Source organism: Conger conger, chromosome 2 (genome assembly GCF_963514075.1).
Source record: "Conger conger chromosome 2, fConCon1.1, whole genome shotgun sequence".
Lineage (NCBI taxonomy): Eukaryota > Metazoa > Chordata > Actinopteri > Anguilliformes > Congridae > Conger > Conger conger.
The window spans coordinates 83,791,979-83,814,807 of NC_083761.1; the positions used below are offsets into that span (position 1 = coordinate 83,791,979).

At 40.6% G+C, this 22,829-nt stretch overlaps 2 gene segments (V, D, J or C); both read left to right on the plus strand.

Moving 5' to 3' along the window:
• Positions 1-8,498: 8,498 nt before the first annotated feature.
• On the plus strand, positions 8,499-8,973 carry LOC133121518 (Ig heavy chain V region 914-like; the record flags this gene model as incomplete). The annotated part of the segment is given in 2 exon segments: positions 8,499-8,588; positions 8,675-8,973. Coding segments are annotated over 2 exon segments (345 nt in total), but the record flags the coding sequence as incomplete, so codon positions are not given.
• A 10,183-nt stretch (positions 8,974-19,156) lies between these two features.
• LOC133121403 (Ig heavy chain V region 914-like) lies at positions 19,157-19,875 on the plus strand. The segment is given in 3 exon segments: positions 19,157-19,236; positions 19,329-19,636; positions 19,849-19,875. Coding segments are annotated over 3 exon segments (381 nt in total).
• Positions 19,876-22,829: the final 2,954 nt, after the last annotated feature.

The window sequence follows — 22,829 nt, forward strand, 5'->3', positions numbered from 1 at the left end:
CAAATTCATCCCACAGTATTTCCTATGAAAGCCCCTGGGAATTGATGCACCAGCACTAACACCAGCAGGCCTGTAGACCACACCCTGAGAAAGAGCTTCATACAGGGACCTCAGAGCAGTCCCTCAACCTTTCTTCAGCTTTTCAATAAATCAACATAAATTGGCAGATTGAGATAATCAATAAGAGAGGGGGTTGGCAGTCCATCAGTAAGAACATGGTTGCACACCCCATCCTAAAACACACCTCTCAGTGCAGGGATCTCAAACTCCAGTCCTGGAGGTCTGCAGTCTCTGCTGGTTTCTGTGATTTCCTCTCAATCAGCAGCCATTTTAGGTCTTGAAAAATGGTGTGCAGACTCCCTCCAATCAGAGACTTAAATTAAACATGTAAGCGTAGGAAAAACCAGCATACACAACAGCCCTCCAGGATTTGAGTTTGAGATCTCTGTAACTTTGTGCAACATGTGTCGCAATGTTATACTGTCCATTTGGATCAATGTTCGAACAGTTTCTAATCAATAACAACTTCTGGCTCAATATATTTGACTGGATTTGCCCCCAAATTCATGGTCTAATTCATGCTAATAGATGCCTGATCATTCTTGGACATCTTTTGTATATTAGCAGTCACCTGCTAACTTGCAGCCTGTAAGGTTGTTCTGTCTCCACAATATTCGGTTTCTGATTGTGAACATGATGACGTCAGAGAAAACATACGTTCCCAGAAACATATTTAAAACTCACACCAATCTCACAAGGATATTTTAAAAATCCAGTAAATCTTGCATCAATGTTTCCTCGATGGTCCACTATCTTTAGTTATGTTCAACACACTATTTCTTCAATCACTGTAAAATATAAACAATTGTGTACATGTGAATTGTACTGGCTTAATGGCACAATATTACTTATGACTGTCAATTGGTAAATGACGACCACTTCTGTGTAAATGTGCACATTACCACTCTTACATTGACAAAAGGTCCAGATAAAACCCTTCCTGTTCTTTGTCATATCTGCAAACCATTATTATACTAAATTCATCTTTGTTATTCATGGAACCACGAACAAACATCATTGAACATTTATCATTTACATTTGAATTTCAGCATTCCATTCATTTCCAGGATAATATACTAAAAATAAGGGGAATTGTCTTTGGAATACTTTATTGGTATGTAGATTTCAGGGATATGTGGAGTAATCTATACTCTTTGGGGTAAAGGAGGACTGTAAATATGTACACTATCATTGGACACACAAAGTCCAGATAGAAGCTTATTGGTAAATCTGTAGTTAATGAATAAAACTTGACCAATTTGCTAATCTGCTGTTTCAATTACCCTCCAGGAGGGGACAACAGTGCTCCCCATCATGGACCCTCTGAATTTATCTTGTTTTTCTCCTTCCTCCAACCCCCAGAGATTTAAACAAATTCAGCCCACCGTATTTCCTATAAAAGCCCCTGAGAATTCTCCTCCCAACACAGGAGCATCACTTATAAGACTGAGAGGGAGATCTGTGTGTGACAATGGGAGCTTTTGTAGCATTAGCAGTGTTACTGGGAACTTTCGCTTGTAAGTGACCATGCTGTATTAAGATTTTCTGTTTTGAAATACAATTATTTGGTGATGTTTTCCAGTTTTACTTACTTTAAATATTATGTAAATATTAAATATTTCCATTTTTCTTTCTTCATGTTTTCTGTTTATTTCTATAATTATATTGCTTAATGAGATAGATTTCTTTCTTATTTCTGTCTCCACAGATGGTCACTGTGTTGAACTCACACAGCCTGGCTCTATGATAGTAAAACCAGGACAGTCTTTAACCATCTCCTGTAAAGTCTCATATTCAGTTAGCAGCGATCACACAGCCTGGATCCGCCAGCCTGCAGGGAAAGCTCTGGAGTGGATTGGAGTTATAAGCTCGGGTGGAAGCACATATTATAAAGATTCACTAAAGAGCAAGTTCACCATCTCCAGAGACACCTCCAGTAACACAGTGTCTTTACAAGGGAGCAGCCTGCAGACTGGAGACACTGCTGTGTATTACTGTGCCAGAGACACACAGTGAGAGAGAGTGAGGGGAGAGCCGCACAAAAACCTCTTCCCCTTTATCACACAGAGCCACAGCAGAGAACTGGACCTAATGAATGAATGAAAGAACAATGCTGTTCTTAAATTAAAGATTCATATCAAATAATTTGGGTATCTATGGTTTATTATTTACACATTTCTATATTAGCAATGAACGATACAAAGCTTTCCCCATAAGCTCTTCATATTAATCAGATTGTAATGCATTTTTGAAGAAACATCAACAGTCTAAATTATTCTCTCAATAGTAAACATTATATTACAAGCATTTTGCAGACATTCTTATCTAGAGTGACGTACAATGAATCATGTGGTTATGATATGGACCCAATGGCATTGTTTATTCAATTCAATTCAATTCAAACTTTATTTCAGACTCAAAGTCCAGATGAAAGACAAGACACATTTTTTGTGACCGAAATGGAATGTATTCCAGTGTGTAGAAATATGTGTCATAATTAAATGAGCTTTCATTCTGGAACAATATAATTAATCGATCATTACGGTTACTGGTGTAAATTCCGGAGTAATTCTGGTTGAAGCAGTCTGCTGTTTTAATTCTCCTCCAGGAGGGGGAAGCAGTGCTCCTCATAATGGATATTCTGACCCTCTGAATTTATCTTGTTTTCCTCCTTCCTCCAACCCCCAGAAATTAAACAAATTCAGTCAATAGTGTTTCCTATAAACACCCCTGAGAATTCTCCTCCCAACACAGGAGCATCACCTGTAAGACAGAGAGGGAGATCTGTGTGTAACAATGGGAGCTATTGTAGCATTCGCAGTATTGCTGGGAACTTTATCTTGTGAGAATGCTGTATTACTATGTTTCTGTGCAGGGTTACAGAAATGAATGTGTGTTGTACTGAATGTGATGAACACTGTTTCTGTGCAGGGTTACATAAATGAATGTGTGCTGTACTGAATGTGATGAACACTATGTTTCTGTGCAGGGTTACAGAAATGAATGTGTGTTGTACTGAATGTGATGAACACTATGTTTCTGTGCAGCACCTGTGAGTTCCCTGTGCTGCTGCTTCTACACTGGAGTGAGTGTGATCAGCAGTGGCCCTCACTCTGCCCTCCCCTAGAGGAGGGTGCAGTGCAAACCTCCCACAGCTTTAAATGGAGCCAGTGTCAGTGTGAGAAGCAGAGCAGCAGTCAGTGGGACTCAGTCTGTACTTTAACTCAGCACTCCTCCTTCTCTCCTGCAGCCATGAAGCTCCTACCAGCCCTGCTGCTCCTCACAGCTCTCACTCTCTCAGGTCTCTCTCTCTCTCTCTCTCCCTCTCTCTCTCTCTCTCTCTCTCTCTCTCTCTCTCTCCTTTTCTCTCTGCTTCTTCCATGTTCCACAGATAAAATCTCACTTTTATTTTAATTGCAGGTGTTCAGGGTGAGATTGTCCTGACAGAATCTGAAGCGGTGGTAAAGAGACCAGGAGACTCTCACACACTGACCTGTACAGCCTCTGGGTTCACATTCAGCAGCTACTATATGCACTGGATCAGACAGGTTCCTGGGAAGGGACTGGAGTGGTTGGGACGTCAGCATGGCAGCTCCAGTAATTACGCCAAGTCTGTTCAGGGAAGATTCACCATCACCAGAGACAACAGCAAGAACCAGCTGTATTTACAGATGAACAGTCTGACAGCTGAAGACACTGCTGTGTATTACTGTGCCAAAGACCCACAGTGAGAGAGAGTGAGGGGAGAGCCGCACAAAATTCCCCTTTATCACACAGAGCTACAGCAGAGAGTCCTGGAATGAACTCTGCTGTATGAAGTGAAACTCAGGATTTCTGTTAAAAATATCACTGAAGTGTCACAAGTCACTCTAATGAGAGTGTGCAACACAGACAGCATAGGACCACACTGGTAAACACTGGACCCAAATACAAGGTGATGTACAGTATTTGCTTCATTACATTAATGGCATTTGGCAGACGCTCTTATGCAGAGTGTACAGTTGATTAGACTAAGCAGGAGACAATCCCCCCCTGGAGCTATGAGGGGCTATTTATCTCATGATCTCTTTATTCCTCTTTGTCCTGTGAAATTGTGGGAAGTGTGGGATTTTCCAGAGGCTTAGTAAAGAGCAGCAGGGCTTCTCCATGTCAGGAAAAGCATGTTTAATGTTTTGGGAACAGAGCTTGTAACTCTGAAATTGTAGGTGCAGCTCCCCGCTGGAGATAGATATCCAAGCGCTGAACATGATGCTCGTTTGCATCAGTAAGACTTCAGCTGCAGAAATGGACTGCACGTACAAATGTCATTAACACTGACTGTGTCCTGAAAGGAAGCATTAATGAAAGTGTCAAAAACGTATTATTTATCTCATGAAGGCGGAGCATATGCTTTATGTAGTAGCTTTATTTAGTTTTACATCATAAAGAGTGTTACCAGTTTATTAGTGCTTCTTACATACATTAGTATTGTCATTGTCAGGTCATATCACTGAATGCAAACAAAAGGTCCTGATCAAAACCTGCCTGTATTTGTTATATAGTGAGAATATATATACTGCAAATATCCTGAGATCAGCTGATGTCTTTCCCATAGAAGAACAAGCATCCTGTCCTGATTTTTCAATAGGTCTCCAGTAGAGGGAAGAAGTGCTCCTCATAATATATGTTCTGGCCCGCTGAATTTATCATGGTAAATGGTAAATGGTTGGCATTTATATAGCGCCTTTATCCAAAGCGCTGTACAATTGATGCTTCTCATTCACCCATTCATACACACACTCACACACCGACGGCGATTGGCTGCCATGCAAGGCGCCGACCAGCTCGTCAGAAGCATTTGGGGGTTAGGTGTCTTGCTCAGGGACACTTTGACACAACCCGGGCGGGGGATCAAACCGGCAACCCTCCGACTGCCAGATGACTGCTCTTACTGCCTGAGCCATATCTATCATAGGATTGATCAAATGTAGTACTGCCTGTGTTGAGTATGTATTGGCTCTGTGCTTGACACGCATCACCAGAATCAAAATACTGGAAAAAAAAAAGGGAGACACGTGTCACACATACAGCATCCAAAGTTTATGGCTGGATATCAAGGTGTTTTCTGTACTGAGTGGTCCTAGGATGTCTGTGTTGGACACTCTCATTAGAGTGACTTGTGATGTACTGAGTACTGGGGAGCTCCTGGCTCCACTCTCCCACTCTCACCTGCCAGGAAACTCCCTGGATTCACTATGAATAATAATGCAGTCATCAGCCATGGAAGCGATACACACGGCTGTAATGATGGATAATACTCATAACTGCTATATGATCTGAGCCCCGTCTACAGCTCTGACTGCTCTATTTAAAATGAAATGTTTGAGTGTTTTGCTGTTTATTTCAATAATTATTTCAATAATCAGTATTACTGATTTACACACACCCTTTTCTTATTTCTCTACAGATGGTCACTGTGTTGAACTCACACAGCCAGGCTCTATGGTAGTAAATCCGGGACAGCCTTTAACCATCTCCTGTAAAGTCTCATATTCAGTGACAAGCACCTACTGTACAAACTGGATGCGGCAACCTGCAGGGAAAGCTCTGGAGTGGATTGGATACATTTGTTATGATGGAAGCACCGGCTATAAAGATTCATTAAAGAGCAAGTTCACCATCTCCAGAGACACCTCAAGTAACACATTGTTTTTGAAAGGGAGCAGCCTGCAGACTGGAGACACAGCTGTGTATTACTGCGCCCGAAAGACACAGTGCCACAAAGCTACAGCAGGGCTGTACAAAAACCCACCCTGATGAGTTCTGCAGTAAAACACGACCATCATGTGCACACAGAATAATTCACAAAATAATGCCCCATCCAAACGACCACATCTTTACAACATTCATTATACATTTTTTTAAATCTACTAACTTAATTTAGATGAATAAGAAGATTATGCTTTGAATCCTTTGAACTGTATTACTGCATTTCAGAACTGAACAGATCATATTATTCTGAATCAGTCAGAGCAACATAAAGTATTCATTAATATGGCATTAATATGATATGGTTATTGTTGACTAGTTCTACTAGCGAATGCCACAACTGTGAACACAAAGTATGTGAAACATTTAAACCGTAAATAAACAGCTCGTTATAATAACTAGCCATGTTGCCAATTATACCGAGGCGTGTGTCGAGTACGTAAGCTCTGCTTCGAGGCTTGAGTCAGAAAACCACGTGACCGATGACAAACAAGTGAAGGGTTTGAGTTTCGGGTTGTCGATATAAGGAAGCAAATCCCTACTTTCACACGCGGATTGTCGTGGTGGTCGTTAAGTGCCGAGAGTGTCCCCAGTTACATAAGCACTTTTACTGCCCAGTCTAACCCAGACAAATTGTCCCTCTTTATTTCAATTTCCCGCATTGTGTTGTCAACAGGCACGAACATTGGCAAATTGTATTATTGACCTATTTTTTCACTTGTTGAATCGGACATTATGAAATAAATTAGTAGGGAATAATTACATCAGCAAATGTAGCCTAATGATAACTGTATCATGAATCATGAAGCGATCCCATGAGAATCCTTATTGGCAACACTCGTACATACCAAAACTGTTTCGGTCCGCTCCTGCGTGCATGCTAATCAGTCAGGTGAAAAAAGGAGTGTAGTCTCGTATACCGAAAAGAAAGCCCTTACCTTTCATGCAGAAGATTGGGGTTTAAAACCTACTCGTGTCATTTTCGTCTTTGTTTTGCTCACTTAAAAAAAATACAATCACAAATTATATTTTTCACCTCAGTGAAACAGGTCCATTGGAACAACTTTAAGTTTAGACCGGGGTTGGGCAACTCAATTCTTGGAGGGCCGGTGAGTTTGCAAGATTCTTCTGCCAAAAAACCCATCTGTGCTACTGGAAGTGGCACGTAATTATTAAGCAGCTGTTCATTATTTTACCAGCAGGTGTCACAAATGTGCACTTGAGGCCTCAAAAAGCATCGTCTCGCCATCACTAACGGCAAACGAAAACATCGAGAAAACACCGGCTCTCCCCCACCTTAGGGAAGGTCTCCTGGAAGCACATGAGGGTTGTTACAGCAGCGCTGGAATTGTGCTTCAGACATATGAGCCAGCAGCCTGTCTTTGTCCCACACAGGGGACACCATGACCTCTGTGCAAAGGGTGTGTCCTGTTGAAAAAGTTTGGATATAGTCTTCATATTTAACTGCTGTGCTTTAACCCTGTCATAACTGTGATCAGAATGTCAGGAATCAGAACACTGAATCCAAGAGCGAGACCACAAAAGTTAACGTTAAAGTCTTTATTGACTTCAAAACAGAACCGCCAGGCAGGGGACGATATCCAGCAAACAGTAGTGACAGAGATCAGGCAGTCTGAAAACGAGAGTCCAGGCAAAGGGTCGGTACACAAGCAAACAGGTTCAGCAGGGATAATCCAATATGTGGCCGATGTGACAAGCAAAGGGTCGATAACAGATGGGCAGTCCAAACAAAAGGAGAAACCAAAATCAAAAGCCAGATAGGGAAACAGAGTCCAAACACAACAGGTCAAATCAGAACAAAAGGGTAAATCAATAGACGGCGGTCTAAAACAAAACAGGAGTCAATCAGAAAATACCACTGGAGCGCATGGCTAAGGCTCATGACAGTCTGCCAACTAACTGCACAAACAGAGGGGTTTTTATACATAGGTAATGAGAGGGAATTACAATCAGGTGTGGAAACAATCAGGTGGGAGACAGGTGAAACAAAAGACAGGGAATTAATGAATTAATACAGACCATGGTGAGCACAGAGGGTAACATAACATGGAAACTCTAACCACTTATACAAAAACGAGACAACGAAAAAGGCAGAACCTGACACAGAAATTGGCAACACAACAAGCAAAGCACAATAAATGAATCAGATTTTTGTGTAAATAGGACAAAATGTTTATGAACAGTACAGCCACTGTTTCTGTATACGGAGCTCTTTCTCTCTCTCCCCATGCAGTTCGTACACTATCCTGTGGCTAATTTGTGACTCGCTGCACCTGCGGTGGCTCTATATATGATGTGGCCCAAGAGTCTCTGTTTCTGAAAAACAGGAAATACCTTCATTCCAGTTCTGTTATTACATGTAACACCTGTCGATGGTAATATTTATTAAAAATAGTGGCATCGCGACTGTTGATACTTATAATATATAGAATTTATATCATATTTATCTTCATTATTTGAAATATTTGTAATGTTACAGGTTACTGGGCCACTGCTCTGAGGGTGGAGGCTGTTGCTGCACCTGATTGGGTAATCTGGACTTGAATGTGAAGATCTTTATAAACAGTGAGAGATCTGCCCACCCAGTGAGGAGGAGTTGATGCAAACTCTGAGCTCTTCCTTCTACATTTACCTCTCTGCACTGAGGGAGGAGGGACTGTTGTGAGAGACTGACTGTAGGACTAGCATCAGACTGCAGTCAATTACCTTCACCATGACTGTTATAACCAGCCTGCTTCTGATTACAGTGTTCTTTACAAGTATGGTTTTATCCGTTTTTCCATTTGACACTCATTTTATTTGTGAGGTTAGAAATTGTCAGTACTAAGTCTTTTTTATTTCACAGGTGTTAAATGTCAGGCACTGACAGAGTCTGAACCAGCAGTTAAAAAGCCTGGAGAATCCCACAAACTGACCTGTACAGCCTCTGGGTTCACATTCAGCAGCTACGAAATGCATTGGATCAGACAGGCTCCTGGGAAGGCACTGGAGTGGGTTGCCTTTATTAGCACCAGCGGTGGCACCATCTACTATCCCCAGTCTGTTCAGGGACGATTCACCATCTCCAGAGACAACTCCAACAGCAAGCTGTATTTACAGATGAGCAGCCTGACAGCTGAAGACACTGCTGTGTATTACTGTGCCAGAGACCCACAGTGAGAGAGAGTGAGGGGAGAGCCGCACAAAAACATCTTCCCCTTTATCACACAGAGCTACAGCAGAGAGCCCTGGAATGAACTCTGCTGTATGTAGTGAAACTCAGGGTTTCTGTTCTTTTGGCCTAATTCATGCTCATGGATGCTGGTTCATTCTTGGGCATCTTTTATATTCCTTTTAGAGTCACCTGCTAATCTGCAGGCTGTAATGCTGTTCTGCCTCTACAATATTCGGTTTGTGATCATTGTGATCATGACGACGAGTCAGAGAAAACGTACATTGCCAGAAACATTTTTCAAACTTACACCAACCTCACAAGTATATTTTAAAAATATTTTAATCTTGCATAAATATTTCCCAAATGGTCCACTGTCTCTTATGTTCGACACACAATATTTTTATTTCCTGCAAAATATAAAAAAGCAGGCTGCTTTAATGTTGTTTGAACTGGATTGGCTTAATGACACAATATTTCTTATTACTGTCATTGAGGTGAATGAGGACCACTTCTGTAAATGTGAATGTGCACATTACCACTCTTACACTGACAAAAGGTCCAAATAAAATCCTTCCTGTTCTTTGTCATAGCTGCAAATCATCACTATACTAAAATCATCTGTGTTATTCATGGCAACATGAACATACATCATTGAACATTTATCATTTACATTTGTTTTTCTGCATTACATTTATTTCCAGGATAATGTATTGTTTTTGAAATACTTTATTGGTATGTAGATTTCAGAGATGTGGAGTAATCTATACTCTTTGGGCTAAGGGAGGACTGTAAATAAGTACATTATCTTTGGACACAAGTCCGGACACAAGCTTCTTGGTAAATCTGTAGCTCATGAGTAGAACTTGAGCACATTGCCGATCTGCTGATTTTATTCCCCTCCAGGAGAGGGCAGCAGTGCTCCTATTAATGGATATTCTGACCCTCTGAATTTATCTTGTTTTTCTCCTTCCTCCAACCCCCAGAGATTAAACAAATTCAGCCCACAGTATTTCCTATAAAAGCCCCTGAGAATTCTCTTCCCAACACAGGAGCATCACCTGTAAGACAGAGAGGGAGATCTGTGTGTGACAATGGGAGCTATTGTAGCATTCGCAGTGTTACTGGCAACTTTATCTTGTGAGAATGCTGTATTAATTGTTATTATTTTTTTCAATAAAAAGGTTCCTGTAATATTTTCCCAATCTTTAAATACAAATCTTTAAATACAAATAAATCAGCATGTTTCTCTCTCCGCAGATGGTTACTGTGTTGAACTCACACAGCCAGGCTCTATGGTTGTATCTCCAGGACACTCCCTGACCATTAACTGTAAAGTCTCTGGGTATTCCCTGACTGATAGCAGCTATGCTACAAATTGGATCCGCCAGCCTGCAGGGAAAGCTCTGGAGTGGATCGGGTATATAAGCTCGGGTGGAGGCACTGCTTATAAAGATTCACTGAAGAACAAGTTCACCATCTCCAGAGACACCTCCAGCAGCACAATGTCTTTACAAGGGAGCAGCCTGCAGACTGGAGACACAGCTGTGTATTACTGTGCCCGAAACACACAATGCAGCAAAGCTACAGCAGGGCTGTACAAAAACCCACCCTGTTGAATATCCCTGCAGAACATGCACTGGGGTGTGGATAATAACATGGGGGCTTGGTGGCTTGGTTAAGCAGGAGGATCTGGCAGCTGCATCCTGTGAGTCTCTGTGTGCGTCCAACTGCGTACAACCAGAGGAACCCCAACCCAATCAATGAATAAATACATAAACCATTCTGGTCTTGGCATCTGCCTACTGCTACACAGTCTTGGAATTGTAATATTTTGGTGGAAATTGTAAAAAGTTACAACATTTCCACCAAAAATATGTATATTTCAACAAACATTTAAAATGAATGTCCAGTTTGCTCAGTGTGAAGCAGATGACTAAAATTCACTGCTTCACTGCTAAAATTTCAGACAGTCTCAAGTTCACTGCTACCTTTAGCTTCAGTAATTACACTGTAAATTTACATTCATCATGAACACCAACACTGCATTCATGGGTCAGTCAGACCTGTGTCATGCATATATTTGTAATATAATCATCATATACTTTTTCAAAGAAATGAAATCAAAACACCAATTGACACCTGATTTAGTTTCTTAATTTCATTTTAAATGCATAAAGTATAAATTACAACACTGTAATCTAGTAAAATCCAAATAATATTTCTGGAAAATTCAGACCAAACAAGTACTTATATACATATATACTGTATGTAAATGTAAATTGTAACGAGGCAGATATGCAAATATAACATCCCCACACTCTTTAAAACACAGCCGTTTGAGCTCATATTCACTGATGAGCTGCACGGGTCACTTCCTGTCTTTCTGTTGCTGTGGATGAAATAAAATGGAGATCTTTGTATTCATCACAGCTTTGCTGTTTGCCTTTGAATGTAAGAACCCTGATTTTATTCCCTCTCTTCCCCTGTCTCGCAGCAGCTGAAACAGCGATGGCTACAGAACTGGTGTGAACCTGTGCTTTGTCCCCTTCTGCAGATGCTCACTGTGACCCCACACTGACGGAGTCTGATCCACAGGTGAAGAAGCCTGGAGAATCCGTCAGGCTCTCCTGTAAAATTACTGGATTCTCTCTCAGCAGCTACAGCGTGCACTGGGTTCGACAGGCTCCAGGCAAAGGGCTGCAATGGGTTGGATACTACAGTGGTTCCTTCCACAGTCGTTTCAAAGTGACAGAAGATTCATCCAACAGCATTGCTTACATCACAGACCTCCAGCCCTCAGACACAGCTGTGTATTACTGTGCCCGAGAGCCACAGTGAAACAGATTACAGCCCTGCTGTACAGAAACCCTCCACAGATGATTTAACAGGCAGCAAGTGCCTGGCTGTGCTGTGTGGCCTCAGTTCATCACACTGGAGATATTTCCTGTTCTTCTTCTTCTCCTGTAACTCAACCATGAAGCTAAAGCACACATTTATATTCTTTTTTGTTTTCATGGACATTGATATTCATTTACTATAACACAACAAATACATTAAATACAACCAATTCAATTAAATTTTTTATACAAACAAATTATAACTATTCAATTATGTCCTCATGAGGTCCCATCAGTTTCTTACTGAGCAACAGCTTGAGTAATGAGTGTACGTTTGAAAAGGAAGACACAATGAACACACATCTTCAGCTTGATTACACAGTGTGAATCTAGATTTAGGTATAGAGCATAGAGCATGTCTGAATCATATGTCTGAGTAATATTTTATGGGATGTACTAAATACAGCATGTCTTGCAACCAATATATCCCATAGAATATCCCTAATCCAGAATAATTTTGAATTTTGAAATGAATCAGAGGATTCTACATTGAATCTCAGTAAAGCAATATAGGGTTTATCCTGGAACAGGAGCACATAAACAGCTGTGGCAGTACACAACACAAACGTTTAATTCGATTTTTATCACGGTAAAAACACATTATAATGTATCGAATTTAAAGTGTTAAATTGGAGGAAGCAGTCTGCTGTTTTAATTCTCCTCCAGGACGGGGCAACAGTGCTCCTCATAATGGATATTCTGACCCTCTGAATTTATCTGGTTTTTCTCCTTCCTCCAACCCCCAGAGATTTAAACAAATTCAGCCCACAGTATTTCCTATAAAATCCCCTGAGAATTCTCCTCCCATCACAGAGAAGGAGATCTGTGTGAGACAATGGGAGCTATTGTAGCATTCGCAGTGTTTCTGGGAACTTTATCCTGTAAGTGGGCAAGCTTTATCAAGATTCTATATTTTACATGAGATTATTCTCAAATATTTTTCAAAGCTTTATTTTAATAATTTTAAATAAATCATTTATCACAGTTTTTCTGTTTATTTCATTAATTATATTATTTTATCATATACTCATTAACCTTTTTCTTATTTCTGTCTCCACAGACAGTCAAGGTGTTGAACTCACACAGCCAGGCTCTATGGTAGTAACACCAGGACACTCTCTGACCATCAACTGTAAAGTCTCTGGGTATTCCCTGACTGATAGCAGCTATGCTACACACTGGATCCGACAGCCTGCAGGGAAAGCTCTGGAGTGGGTGGCAGCTATAGGTTATGATGGAAGCACATATAATAAAGATTCACTAAAAAACAAGTTCACCATCTCCAGAGACACCTCCAGCAGCACAGTGTCTTTACAAGGGAGCAGCCTGCAGACTGGAGACACAGCTGTGTATTACTGTGCACGAAACACACAGTGCAGCAAAGCTACAGCAGGGCTGTACAAAAACCCACCCTGATGAGTGTAGTGGTAGAACACAAACATTGAAGAGCTCAGTGAAGTCTGCACCCCATATAACCAGAACATTAATTCAAATATGTCAATGGCATACGGGTTTGGGACCCGTGTTTGGAACGCAAAAGTTGTGGGTTTCATTCCCAGCTGGATTGTACACATTCAGAAGGCTTTTCCTGGACTGTCTGACTGATAATCCAGCTGCATCAATGGAGTTTATGAATGTCACTGACATTTAGTTTCATGATACCATTAATGAACCAGTAATGAATGCATTATGAACATGTGAAAGGTGACATACAGTATATGCTTTATCCATCCATCCATCCATCATCTTAACCCGCTTATCCTGAACAGGGTCGCAGGGGGGCTGGAGTCTATCCCAGAATACATTGGGCGAAAGGCAGGAATACACCCTGGACAGGTTGCCAGTCCATCACAGGGCACCAACTATCACACCTTTACAAAATTCACCAGACATTTCAGAGAGAAATCTATTGAATGCATTTCGATGAATCGGAAGATTATGCTTTGAAACCTTTCAACACAATGACTGCTGGCATATGAGCAGTAATTATGACACAAATTAAATTAAATTACAATCACTTTGTAGATGCTCATACAGAGTGATATCCAATTAAAAATAACTTTATTACTGCATTTCAGAACTGACCATCATTTTATTCTGTGAATAAGTCGTAGCATCATAGAAGTATTAATCCATTTGAAATTTTAATCAAAAACCTATTACTGATAAGTTTCACAATAATGTTGGTGGAATAATTTTTCCATTTCTAAGTGTTACATTTGCAGCGTCTAGTGTTTACCACTGGATATCAGGGTGATTTCTGTACTGTGTGGTCCTATGTTGTCTGTGTTGGACACTCTCATTAGAGTGACTTGTGATGTACTGAGTACTGGGGAGCTCCTGGCTCCAATCTCCCACCCTTACCTGCCAGGAAACTCCCTGGATTCACTAGGAATAATAATGCAGTCATCAGCCATGGAAGAGAGACACACGGCTGTAATGATGGATAATACTCATAACTGCTATATGATCTGAGCCCCGTCTACAGCTCTGACTGCTCTATTTAAACAGTGTGACATCTGCCCAGCCAGTGAGGAGGAGTTGATGCAAACTGTGAGCTCTTCCTTCTACATTTACCTCTCTGCACTGAGGGAGGAGGGACTGGTGTTGGAGACTGACTGTTGGACTATCATCACAGACTGCAGTCAAAGACTTTCACCATGACTGTTATAACCAGCCTGCTTCTCATTACAGTGTTCTTTACAAGTATGTTTTAATCTGTCATTCATTTCATTTTTACTGAATTCTCCCTTCAGATGTTGTAGAGTACTAAATCTTTGTTACTTTCACAGGTGGTAAATGTCAGACACTGACTGAGTCTGAACCAGCAGTTAAAAAGCCTGGAGAATCCCACAAACTGACCTGTACAGCCTCTGGGTTCACATTCAGTGGCTTATATCTGCACTGGATCAGACAGGCTCCTGGGAAGGGACTGGAGTGGGTTGCCTATATTAGCACAGCGAGTTCACCCATCCGCTATTCCCAGTCTGTTCAGGGAAGATTCACTGTATCCAGAGACGACTCCAACAGCAAGCTGTATTTACAGATGAACAGCCTGACAGCTGAAGACACTGCTGTGTATTACTGTGCCAAAGAGTCACAGTGAGAGAGAGTGAGGGGAGAGCCGCACAAAAACCTCTTCCTCTTTATCACACAGAGATACAGCAGAGAGCCCTGGAATTAATTCTGCTGTATGAAGTGAAACTCAGGGTTTCTGTTAAAAATATCACTGAAGTGTTCTGTTCTTTTGGCCTAATTCATGCAAATAGATGCTGGTTCATTCTTGGGCATCATTTATATACCTTTTAGAGTCACCTGCTAATCTGCAGGCTATAAGGCTGTTGTGCCTCTACAATATTCGGTTTGTGATCATTGTGATCAGGATGACGAGTCAGAGAAAACGTACATTGCCAGAAACATGTTTCACACTGACACCAACCTCACATGGATATTTAAAAAATATCTACATCTTGCATAAATATTTCCCAAATGGTCCACTGTCTCTTATGTTCAACGCACTATATTTTTATTTTCTGCAAAATATAAACAAGCAGGCTGCTTTCATGTTTGTTTGAACTGGATTGGCTTAATGAGACAATTTTTCTTATTACTGTCATTGAGGTGGAAGAGGACCACTTCTGTAAATGTAAATGTGCACTTTACCACTCTTACACTGACAAAAGGTCCAGATAAAATCCATCTTGTTCTTTCTCATATCTGCAAACCATTATTATACTAAAATCATCTGTGTTATTCATGGAAACATGGACAGAAATCTGCCGTCCTTTACATTTGTTTTTCAGCATTACATTTATTTCCAGTATAATGCACTGAAAATAAGGGGAATTTGTTTTCATAATACTGTATTGGTATGTAGATTTCAGAGATATGTGGAGTTGTCTGTACTCTTTGGGGCAAGGGAGGACTGTAAATAAGCACATTATCATTGGACCGAAGAAGTCCAGATACAAAGATCTTGGTAAATCTGTAGATCATGAATAAAACTTGAGCAGCTTGCTGATCTGCTGTTTTAATTCTCCTCCAGGAGGGGGCAGCAGTGCTCCTCATAATGGATATTCTGACCCTCTGAATTTATCTTGTTTTTCTCCTTCCTCCAACCCCCAGAGATTTAAACAAATTCAGCCCACAGTATTTCCTATAAAAAGCCCCTGAGAATTATCATCCCAACACAGGAGCATCACCTGTAAGACAGAGAGGGAGGTCTGTGTGTGACAATGGGAGCTATTGTAGCATTAGCAGTTTTACTAGGGATTTTATCTTGTAAGTGTACATATTTGCTTTAGTATTTTCAATAATTTCAACTGTTTTCTTTAAACGTCTCCTTAAATGTTGTAACAAGTACTTTTTGATAATTACAATACTTAATACATTTCTAACACATTTCTCATAATTCTCTTTTCATCTTCAACACAGATGGTCACTGTGTTGAACTCACACAGCCAGGCTCTATGGTTGTAACTCCAGGACACTCCCTGACCATCAACTGTAAAGTCTCTGGATATTCCCTGACTGATAGCAGCTATGCTACAAACTGGATCCGACAGCCTGCAGGGAAAGCTCTGGAGTGGATTGGGTATATAAACAATGCTGGAAGCACTGGTTATAAAGATTCTCTAAAAAACAAGTTCACCATCTCCAGAGACACCTCCAGCAGCACAGTGTCTTTACAAGGGAGCAGCCTGCAGACTGGAGACACAGCTGTGTATTACTGTGCACGAGAGTCACAGTGCAGCAGAGCTACAGCAGGGCTGTACAAAAACCCATGTGCAGGAAAACACACACCATCATACCAAGATGCGGAATATTTAATCAGTGAATGTAATAATAATGCCCCATCCCAACAACACGTCTTTACAACATTCATCATAAATGTGAGAAAAAAATATATATTATTTGATTAATCCAAAAATGATGCTTGGAATCCTCGGAATACAATGACTATGCTGGCAGATCAGCAGTAATTATGACACAAACTGAACACTCGAAATTCCATTGCAATCACTTTGTAGATGCTCTTATACAGAGTAATATACAGTAATAAATAACTTTATTACTGCATTGTAGAACTGATCAGATGATCATTTTAGACCTAAACATATTACTCACAGGTTCCACAATAATGTTGGTGGAAGAATGTTTCTGTTTGTAAGTGTTACACATGCAGGGTCCAGTGTTTACCACTGGGTATCAGGGTGATTTCTGTACTGAGTGGTCCTGTGCTGTCTGTGTTGGACACTCTCATTAGAGTGACTTGTGATGTACTGAGTACTGGGAAGCTCCTGGCTCCACTCTCCCACCCTCACCTGCCAGGAAACTCCTTGGATTCACTATGAATAATGATGCAGTCATCAGCCATGGAAGAGAGACACACGGCTGTAATGATGGATAATACTCATAACTGCTATATGATCTGAGCCCCGTCTACAGCTCTGACTGCTCTATTTAAACAGTGTGAGATCTGCCCACCCAGTGAGGAAGAGTTGATGCAAACTGTGAGCTCTTCCTTCTACATTTACCTCTCTGCACTGAGGGAGGAGGGACTGTTGTTGACTGACTGTAGGACTATCATCACAGACTGCAGTCAAAGACTTTCACCATGACTGTTATAACCAGCCTGCTTCTCATTACAGTGTTCTTTGCAAGTATGTTTTAATCTGCCATTCATTTCATTTTTACTGAAATGTTATTGTGTGAGGTTGTGGATTTTGAGTCCTAAATCTTTCTTCATTTCTCAGGTGTTGAATGTCAGACACTGACTGAGTCTGAACCAGCAGTTAAAAAGCCTGGAGAATCCCACAAACTGACCTTTACAGCCTCTGGGTTCACATTCAGCAGCTCTAGGATGGCCTGGATCAGACAGGCTCCTGGGAAGGCACTGGAGTGGATTGCCTTTATTCACACAGGGAGTTCACACATCTACTATTCCGTCTGTTCAGGGAAGATTCACCATCTCCAGAGACGACGACTATTTCTATTATAAATATCAGTGAATTGTTCCGTTATTTAATTTATGTCTCACCATTTATGCTATTAGATGGCCGCAAGTTCTTGGTCACCTTTCAAATTCTCTTGAGTTACAATTTGTTACTACATTTCAGAGGCATATAGTTAGTTATTGCCACTGATGTAAAAGAGATGTGCTCAGTACAATTTCTGTATGTACATAAACAGATCATCACTGTACACTAAAAGAACGCCCAAATACACACCTGCCTGTTCTTGGGTCATCTATACCTAAAGAATATCTATACACAATATCCTGGGACAAACCTGATATTACTACCCAGAGAGGCACAAAAATACACAAATTGTTTCATAAAATTTTTTATTTTAGTCAGGATAATATATTGTAAAAAAGACAAGACTAGTTCGGCGTACATAAATGGAAAACTTAACGGCACTCCTGGATGGAGTCCAGTTGCTGCACAAACGCATCTATGGCATAATGGAGGCACTGGTTATAAAGATTCACTAAAGAACAAGTTCACCATCTCTATAGACACCTCCAGCAGCACAGTGTCTTTACAAGGGAGCAGCCTGCAGACTGGAGACACAGCTGTGTATTACTGTGCCCGAGAGTCACAGTGCAGCAAAGCTACAGCAGGGCTGTACAAAAACCCATGTGCAGGAAAACACACACCATCATACCAAGATGCGAAATACTTAATAAATACATTTAAAAATAATTCCCCATCCCAACTACCTCATCTTTAAAACATTCATCAAACATTTGAGAAAGAAAATCTATTAAATGCATTTTGGTGAATCAGAAGATTAAGCATTGAATCCTCTGAACACAATGACTATGCTGGCAGATGAGAAGTGATTATGACACAAATTGAACACATTAAATTCCATTACAATCACTTTGTAGATGCTCTTATACAGAGTGATATCCAGGAATAAATAATAATCAGAAATTTAAATCAAAAAACTATTATTGAACTACAATAATGTTGGTAGAAGAAGGTTTCTGTTTGGAAGTGTTACACATGCTGGGTCCAGTGTTCACCACTGGATATGAGGGTGATTTCTGAATTGTGTGGTCCAATGCTGTCTGTGAGACGGCTGTCATGAAGGATAATACTCATAACTGCTATATGATCTGAGCCCCGTCTACAGCTCTGACTGCTCTATTTAAACAGTGTGAGATCTGCCCACCCAGTGAGGAGGAGTTGATGCAAACTCTGAGCTCTTCCTTCTACATTTACCTCTCTGAGAGAGGAGGGACTGTTGTTGGAGACTGACTGTAGGACTATCATCACAGACTGCAGTCAAAGACTTTCACCATGACTGTTATAACCAGCCTGCTTCTGATTACAGTGTTCTTTACAAGTATGTTTTAATCTGTCATTAATTTCATTTTCAGTAAAATTGTATTTGTGAGGTTGTAAATTGTCATATCTATGGCTCTCTTCATTTCCCAGGTGTTGAATGTCAGACACTGACTGAGTCTGAACCAGCAGTTAAAAAGCCTGGAGAATCCCACACACTGACCTGTACAGCCTCTGGGTTCACATTCAGCGGCTACTATATGAACTGGGTCAGACAGGCTCCTGGGAAGGGACTGGAGTGGGTGGCCGCGATCAGTAATGGTGGTGGTGGCAGCACATGGTATGGCACGGCTGTTCAGGGAAGATTCACCATCTCCAGAGACGACTCCAACAACAAGCTGTATTTACAGATGAACAGCCTGACAGCAGAAGACACTGCCGTGTATTACTGTGCCAGAGACGCACAGTGAGAGAGAGTGAGGGGAGAGCCGCACAAAAACCTCTTCCCCTTTATCACACAGAGCTACAGCAGAGAGCCCTGGAATGAACTCTGCTGTATGACGTGAAACTCAGGGTTTCTGTTATAAATATCACTGAAGTGTTCTGTTATTTTGGCCTAATTCATGCTAATAGATGACGGTTAATTCTTGGGCGTCTTTTATATACCTTTTAGAGTCACCTGCTAATCTGCAGGCTGTAAGGCTGTTGTGCCTCTACAATATTTGGTTTGTGATCACTGTGATCATGATGACAAGTCAGAGAAAACGTACATTGCCAGAAACATGTTTCAAACTTACACCAACCTCACTTGGATATTTAAAAAAATATTTTAATCTTTCATGAATATTTCCCAAATGGTCCACTGTCTCAACACATTTTTATTTCCTGCGAAATATAAAAAAGCAGGCTGCTTTAATATTTGTTTGAACTGGTTTGGCTTAATGATAATATTTCTTATTACTGTCATTGAGGTGGAAGAGGACCACTTCTGTAAATGTAAATGTGCACATTACCACTCTTACACTGACAAAAGGTCCAGATAGAACCCTTCCTGTTCTTTCTCATATCTGCAAACCTTATTATACTTAAATCATCTTTGTTATTCATGGAAACATGAACATCTGCCATCATTTACATTTGTTTTTCCGCATTAAATTTATTTCCAGTAGAATGCACTGAAAATAAGGGGAATTTGTTTTCATTATACTTCACTGGGATGTAGATTTCAGAGATATGTTGAGTTGTCTGTTCTCTTTGGTGTAAGGGAGGACTGTAAATAAGTACATTATCATTGGACACAAAAATCCCAGATACAAAGATCTTGGTAAATCTGTAGATCATGAATTAAACTTGAGCAGCTTGCTGGTCTGCTCTTTTAATTATCCTCCAGGAGGTGGCAGCAGTGCTCCTTATAATGGATATTCTGACCCTCTGAATTTATCTTGTTTTTCTCCTTCCTCCGACCCCCAGAGATTTAAACAAATTCAGCCCACAGTATTTTCTATAAAAGCCCCTGAGAATTCTCCTCTCAGCACAGGAGCATCACCTGTAAGACAGAGAGGGAGATCTGTGTGTGACAATGGGAGCTATTAGCAGTGTTGCTGGGAACTTTATCTTGTAAGTGACCATGCTGTATTTAGATTTTCTGTTTTGAAATACAATGATTTGGTGATGTTTTCCACTTTTAGTTACTTTAAATATTATGTAAATATTAAATATTTCCATTTTTCTTTCTTCAGGTTTTCTGTTTATTTCTATAATTATATTGCTTAATGAGATAGATTTCTTTCTTATTTCTGTCTCCACAGACTCCCCACACTTCCATCACCTGTAAGACAGAGAGGGAGATCTGTGTGTGACAATGGGAGCTATTGTAGCATTAGCAGTGTTACTACTGACTTTATCTTGTAAATGGGCTTATCAAGATTCTTCATTTTACATAAAATGATTCTGAAATATTTTTCAAAGCTTAATTTTAATCATTTTAAATAAATAATTTGGAATAGCGCCTCACAGCAAGGAGGTCCTGGGTTCGAATCCCCGTCGGCCGGGGCCTCTCTGTGCGGAGTTTGCATGTTCTCCCCGTGTCTGCGTGGGTTTCCTCCGGGTACTCCGGTTTCCTCCCACAGTCCAAAGACATGCACGTTAGGCCGATTGGAGAGTCTAAATTGCCCGTAGGCATGAGTGTGTGAGTGAATGGTGCGTGTGCCCTGTGATAGACTGGCGACCTGTCCAGGGTGTATTCCTGCCTTTCGCCCAATGTATGCTACATTCGCTTCTATTCATCTATAAAGCTCTAATTGGTAAACTCCCATCATATTTATCCTTGCTCCTCATTCACAACTCTATGAGTTGCCGAACACGCTCGCAGTCACACATCAGATTGCTCATTCCGCGCGTGAGGACAGAATATGGAAAGTCTGCTTTTTCTCACTATGCTCCGGAGAAGTGGAATAGGCTCCAGGACACTCTAAAATTGGATCGTTTTGTTTCTCTAGACTCTTTTAGAGTGTTCCTCGTGGGTACCATGATTGAGAACTGCTCGTGTTTTACCTGATTTTTAGTGTCTTATCACTTATTATCTGTTTTTTTTATAACTTATTTTTTGTCTGCTCTTATCTTGTCTGTTGCAACCTGTATCTTTTATTTATGTTTTTTGTAAACAGGGCACCCTTGAAAATGAGAGCTTGCTCTCAAGGGACTTCCCTGTATAAATAAAGGTCAAATAAAAAAAATAAAAATGCTGGGATAGGCTCCAGCCCCCCTGCGACCCTGATCAGGATAAGCGGGTTCAGATAATGGATGGATGGATGGAATTTGGAATAGTTTTTTTTTTAGTTCATTAATTATATTATTTTCTGATATACTAACAAACCTTTATCTTATTTCTGTCTCCACAGACAGTCAATGTGTTGAACTCACACAGCCAGGCTCTATGAGAGTAACACCAGGACAGCCTTTAACTATCTCCTGTAAAGTCTCATATTCAGTGAGCGATTATAATACACAATGGATCCGCCAGCCTGCAGGGAAAGCTCTGGAGTGGATTGGGTATATAAGCTCGGGTGAAGGCACTGCTTTTAAAGATTCGCTGAAGAACAAGTTCATCATCTCCAGAGACACCTCCAGTAACACATTGTTTTTGAAAGGGAGCAGCCTGCAGACTGGAGACACAGCTGTGTATTACTGTGCCCAAGAGTCACAGTGCAGCAAAGCTACAGCAGGGCTGTACAAAAACCCACCCTGATGAGTTCTGCAGTAAAACACACACCACAATACCATGATGCGGAATATTTAATCAGTAAATTTAAAAATATGCCCCATCCCAACAACATGTCTTTACAACATTCATCATAAATGTGAGAAAAAAATATATATTATTTGATTAATCCAAAAATTATGCTTTGAATCCTCTGAACACAATGACTATGCTGGCAGATGAGCAGTAATTATGACACAAACTGAACACTTGAAATTTCATTGCAATACCATTGTAGATGCTCTTATACAGAGTAATATACAGTAATAAATAACTTTATTATTGCATTGTAGAACTGACCAGATGATCATTTTAGAACTGACCTAAACATATTACTCACAGGTTCCACAGTAATGTTGGTGGAAGAAGGTTTCTGTGTGTAAGTGTTAAACATG